Source organism: Kogia breviceps, chromosome 7 (assembly GCF_026419965.1).
Source record: "Kogia breviceps isolate mKogBre1 chromosome 7, mKogBre1 haplotype 1, whole genome shotgun sequence".
NCBI lineage: Eukaryota > Metazoa > Chordata > Mammalia > Artiodactyla > Physeteridae > Kogia > Kogia breviceps.
The window spans coordinates 47,432,226-47,438,438 of record NC_081316.1 but is presented as its reverse complement, the minus strand read 5'-3'; the positions used below and the strand labels follow the sequence as shown (position 1 = coordinate 47,438,438).

Sequence of the window (6,213 nt, the reverse complement as noted above, 5' to 3'; positions counted from 1 at the left end):
TGATGTTGAGCAGCTTTTCATGTTGATGCATCTCTTTTTCCTAACTTTAATGAGAATGTTACTTTTGTTTCAAGGTTAAGAATGATCCTTGGTATTTTTTACCTTGAAATTATGTATGTTACAAAACAAGTTTCTCTTGATGCTTTGCAAGTAAGAATTTTAAAATCATGAATGGATTTTGCATTTCATCAAGTGCTTTTTTGGTACCTATAAGATGATGATATTTTTCATTTACTTTGTTAATATTCTGAATTATATCATTAAATTTTCCAATGTTGAGTCATCCTTGGATCCTATTTGGTCATGATGTATTTTCCTTTTATTATATTGCTGTATTTCATTCCTCTTTAAGCTTTCATCTATACTTATAAACAAAGATGGCCTGTGGCTTTATTTTTTATTGTCCTATTTTCGTTTTGCTATCGGAGATCAGAATAGCCTCATCTGAGTAGCTTTCCAACTTTTTCTATACTCTGAAACAATCTGCACAGTAAGATTTAACTGTTTCTTGAAACTTTTCTAGATTTACATATAGAATGATGTGTCTCCTGGACTTTCACAGGCCATAATTTCAGCCAGATTCTTATACTGGTGTATTATTCAAGCTTTCTGGTTTTTCTTGGATCCATTTTGGATATGTTTCCTCTCTAGAAAATTATTCTATTCTCTTATCTTTTGAAAATGTTGCTGTCAAGTGTCTCCTAAGATTCTCTTTTGAGATTTTAAAAATTATTTTGTGCACTATTTCATTCCTAGTGGTTTATTTTCCCCTTCTTTCTTAGGCTCAGTTATGCCCACGGTTTATTGCTATCATTAATTTCTTCCAAGAATATTTTTGGTCATCAGTGTTGTGTCTTGTATGTGTTTTCTTTTATTAATTTTGTCTTTATTCTTTGTTTTTTTTTACTCCTACCCCTTCTTTCTCTTCTTCTAGTTTATAGTTTCTTCAACTGAATGTATAGTTCATATATTTTCAATCACCCTTCCTTTTCCTTTTGGTACAATGAAAGATATCTGTCTCCTTTAATGCTTTTCACCCTAAACTATATTTTATAATTTAATAAATTTTAAAAAATTTATTTTACAGAAATTTGTGAAAATCATCATAACTTGATGAATTATGACAATGAGCCATTCTGATGGCTGTGTAACCAACACCTGGGGTCAGAACAGAATATTCACATTATTCTAGAGACTTCCTCACACCCCCACTCACAACCTCTCTCTTTCACAAAGGTAACCACTACTCTGACTTCTAACATGGATTACATTGCCTCCTTTTTTTCTTTATATAAATGGAAGAATAGAATAGGTATTCTTTTGAGTATGAATAATTTTGCTCAGTATTATGTTTATAGAATTATTCCTATATTTTCATGTAGTTCTTGTTTATTTTCATTGCTGTATTGCACTGCATTGTATGAATATACTACAATGTACTTATCCATTCTAATGTTGACTGGCATTTGAGTTGTTTCCAGTGTGTGGCTACTGAAATAATGTTGTTCCGAACATACTTGGACTTCACTTTCATTGCACAGACATACACTTATCCTAGGCATGAATCATAACACATGGGTAAGTTCAATTTTAGTGGATAGTGTCCAAATCGTTTTTCAAAGTGAATATAATGATTTCCATTCTCCTTACTAGAGTACAAGAATTTCCATTGTTCACAACAACACCATTTCTTGTCAATCTTATGAAATTTTAGCCTTTATGTGAATATGCAATTATATTCCATGGTGGTGTTTTATTTGTAGTTCCCTAGTAACTATTTCCAAACATTAGTTTTCAACCTGTCTCTATTCTTTATTTTTTTTAGGTCTTGTTTTCAATACTGCGCTGAAGACACTACATTTGGGATACCCACCCAGGATTGGGTGATTCATAGAACTCAAGAGGACAGAGCCAACTGTCAACCGAGGATATCACAGACTTGCAGGCTCAGCCAGCATCAGTCCTGAGTAAGGCTTCTGCTCAGCGTGGAGTCCCCTGCAGAATCACCAAGCCTAAGAAATATTATCAACTCATTGCATTAAAGTCTACTGGGGGTTCCTGCTGATATACTCCAACCCATTTTTGGAAAAGTAGTGTTTTCCAGCCTCCTCTCCTATTCAGAACATAAATAAAAACTTGGGAGTTTCTTGCTTATTAATGAAAGCTATGAACTCTAAGTCCAACTGGGCCCAGAACCTAAGTTGTAGCATAATGGTATTTCATCCAACCAAAGAAGAGTTGAATGATTTCGATAACTACATTGCTTATATGGAATCCCAAGGTGCACACCGAGCAGGCCTGGCTAAGATAATACCACCCAAGGACTGGAAAGCCAGAGAGACCTACGATGATATCAATGACATCTTAATAGCTGCTCCCCTCCAGCAGGTGACTTCTGGGCAAGCAGGTGTGTTTACTCAATACCACAAAAAGAAGAAAGCCATGACTGTGGGTGAGTACCACCACTTAGCAAACAGTGAAAAATATGGGACTCCACCACACTTGGATTTTAAGGACCTGGAGCGAAAATATTGGAAAACACGCCTCTTTGGTTCACCAGTATATGGTGCAGACGTCAGTGGCTCCTTATTCGATACCAACACGAAGCAGTGGAACCTTGGACACCTGGGAACCATTCAGGACCTGCTGGAGCAGGAGTGCGGAGTGGTCATTGAAGGCGTCAACACCCCCTACCTGTACTTCGGCATGTGGAAGACCGCCTTCGCCTGGCACACGGAGGACATGGACCTTTACAGCATCAACTACCTGCACTTCGGGGAGCCCAAGACGTGGTACGCGGTGCCCCCGGAGCACGGCCGGCGCCTGGAACGCCTGGCCAGGGAGCTTTTCCCGGGCAGCTCGCAGGGCTGTGAGGCCTTCCTGCGGCACAAGGTGGCTCTCATCTCGCCCAAGGTCCTCAAGGACAACGGCATCCCCTTCGGTCGGGTCACTCAAGAGGCTGGAGAGTTCATAGTCACGTTTCCCTATGGCTACCACTCTGGCTTCAACCATGGCTTCAACTGCGCGGAAGCCATCAATTTCGCCTCCCCGCGCTGGATCGATTATGGCAAATGGCCTCGCAGTGCAGCTGCGGGGAGGCCCGGGTCGCCTTCTCCATGGACGCCTTCGTGCGCATCCTGCAACCGGAGCGCTACGAGCTGTGGAAACGCGGGCAGGACCGGACCGTGGTGGACCACACGCAGCCCACGGCGCCGGGCAGCCAGGGCCTGAACGCCTGGAGGGAGATCCGCTCGACCGGGGGAGCCGCTCTCGTCCCGAGGCACCACCAGCCCCGTCGCGCTCCGCGCCCCCGTGGGCTTGTAGCCTCGGGCGGTGGGACCCGCCCCCGAGTCCCTGAGCCTGCTGTGTCCCAAAGCCCCTCGCCGGCCCGGAGTTCTTGCTCTGCCGCCCAGTTCGGGGCTGCGGCCACCCGTACCTCCGGGGAGCCCGGCCCGACCCTACCGCCGACCCCAGGTCCATCCGCCCCGGATCGCCACCCAACTGGAAGCTGTGGCCCTCGTCGTCGTCCTTGGGAACAGGGGACTCAGGAGCCAACTGCTCCCCCCAGGGCTAAGAGGAGGCTTTCCTTAGACAAAGCTCAGGACCCAGAGGCTCAGCCCCTGCTTGTGGATGCACCCTCGCCGGACAACGCTGACCCGCTCAGCCTTGGGCTCCAGCAACACGCCAAGGATTCTGGGTGTGGTTGTGGCCCTGTCCCCTAAGCCCAGGGGATGCCTTTCTACCCCACTGCTCTGGCGCGGGGATCCTTTGAGACTGGTCGCATTTACATTTCAGAGCTTTGGGTAATTGCAGGTCACTAGTCTCTCCTTTTCCTCTTTCCCCTTCCCTTCCCGCTTGTCTTGCCAAACTAGGCCCTTTTGACTAATTAGGTCAGTAGAGACTCAGATGATAACTGATCATCTTTCTGAGTCTTTGATGTATTGAAAATGTGTTCTCTGCCAGTATGGTAACCAAAATGTTAAAATCTGACTTTACTAAATATATTAAAGGTAACCAGAACGTTAAAATCTGACTTTATATTTTGTTTTGTTCATTCAGTCAACTGAGAGGTGGTCGTTTTTTCTGCGCTTTTCTGAATAATTATATCAAACCATGTCAAGCAAAACTTATTTTTATGAGCTTGTTGCCTTGTGTGGTTTTGGTGAGTGAGTTTGGGGTTGATTGTTGGGGTCCAGCTGGCTGGCTGGGTTGGGGGATTTGGTGGGCAGCCCTATCTGGAGGATGACTTGGTGGAAATCACCTGGCACTTGGCTGATCCAAGTTGCTAGGAGAGATGAGCAAACATAGGGCAAAAAGGGCCAGCATGTGAAAATCTTCTCTCCCAGTCTCCACTGCCTTCTCAATGCTGTATGTATATTTCACATGGTGAAGTCATTGATACATTCCAATCAACACATCCACAAATAAATAAACAAGACAATTTCAAGTGGGCATAAGTTCTGTGAAGGGATTAAAGGGGCTGGGGTGATAGTTCAGAATGGGCAGTGTGTTTCTGGTGCTCAGGTGATACTTCATAGAGCAGGAGACCTTCCTGAGTCCCAAAGGACAAGAAGGAAGGTCCAGAGCTGATTTCCACCTGGATGAAACAACAACTGTAGCAGCCCTAACACAGAGTTTGGTGTTTTTGTGTGGATAGAGAGGAAGCTCATTTGTGTCTGGGGCATAGAGAAGGGAGAGGCAAGGTCCAGGCTATGTAGGACCTGCAGATCATAGTAAATATTGGAGTTTTCTTCAGCTTGAAATGAGAAGGCATTGGAAGTTTAAAACAGCACTTGACATGATATAATTTGCACATTTAAGTAATCACCTTAATTGTTCTGTGCACCCCTTTCGGGCAGGAGAAGTAGTTAGAACAACTAAGTAACACAGGTGAGAACTGATGGTTACTGACTTTGGCCATAGTGTTGAGAATGCACAGAAGCGGCCAAACTCAGAATAAATTTTGGAAATTGAAAATGATAGTTTGGATGCAGAAGGAAACATTTCAGACAATCAAACCACATCTCTCTTCCCTCCAGCTCTCCCCTACAGAATCTCAGTAAGGTTCTGGAATTTGAAGCACCATGTAAAACTACAGGCAGGAGTAATGAAAAAGTAAGGCTTCTTTGAAGTTGTGATTGAGGAGAAGCCAAAGCCCATGTGCCATCCCCATCCCCATGCAGCCGGGCAACTCTGGGGTAGTATCTTCTGTGGAAAACTGAAGCTGAGGGGCTGAACTCAGGATCCTCAGTGGAGGATGGCAGTGAGATGCTTGGCTGAAAAGAGGATTAAGCCCTGTATTGAGATGGTGGAACCACATGATGGAAGCAGACTGGAATTACTGGGAAGGCAGCAGCCCTGGAGAGCAACTGGACCATAGTAGATCTCATATGAGCAAGGAGTAAACTTTCATGTGACAAGTAACTGACATCTTGAGGGCTTTTGGTCCTTTAATTTAGGTCAGCTGTGGATATGGCTGTGCAGAGAAGTAAGGGAACTCTGAAAAGTCTCTATGAAGACAGTAGCGTGGCTCATATTGCTATTTTAAATTTTAGAAACTGAAATTTTCCTTGTTATATTTCAGGGATATCACAATCTCTTCCCGGCAGATACAGGCTCCAAATAGCCTAACATAACAAAATTGGGAATTTTGAAGGAAAAGAAACAAAATAAATTTTGGAAAATATTTCTTCCACTATACTCCTTATGTTTTCACTCACTTTTTTACTTGAAACAAAATTTCCCTTGCCCAATAAAGAGATGCAATGTTTAAAAATACAGTTTAGTTTTACCAGTATACTGGTTCCTAAATTAATCTTCTTGCCCTAAGTAGGCATTTCTCAAAAGAAGATATACAAATGGCCAACAGGCACATGAAAAGAAGCTCAGCATCTCTAATTATTAGAGAAATGCAAATCAAAACCACAGAGGGGTATCACCTCACACCTGTCAGAATGGCCATCATCAAAAATTCTACAAATAATAAATGCTAGAGAGGGTGTGGATGAAAGGGAACCCTCTTATACTTTCGGTGGGAATGTAAATTGGTTCAGCCACTATGGAAAACTGTATGGAGGTTGCTTAAAAAAACTAAAAACAGAGCTACCATATGATCCAACAATCCCATTCCTAGGCGTATATCCGGAAAAGGCGAAAACTCTAATTCGAAAAGATACATGCACCTCAGTGTTCATAGCAGCCCTATTTACAATA

The 6,213-nt window shown here is 43.2% G+C and overlaps 1 protein-coding gene across 1 annotated transcript; it reads left to right on the top strand.

Moving 5' to 3' along the window:
- Window positions 1–2,157: 2,157 nt before the first annotated feature.
- On the top strand, window positions 2,158–3,971 carry LOC131759616 (lysine-specific demethylase 4D-like). Its single transcript, XM_059069007.2, is given in 2 exon segments — window positions 2,158–3,070; window positions 3,073–3,971. Coding segments are annotated over 2 exon segments (1,563 nt in total). The 3' UTR covers window positions 3,723–3,971.
- The last annotated feature ends 2,242 nt before the right edge of the window (window positions 3,972–6,213 follow it).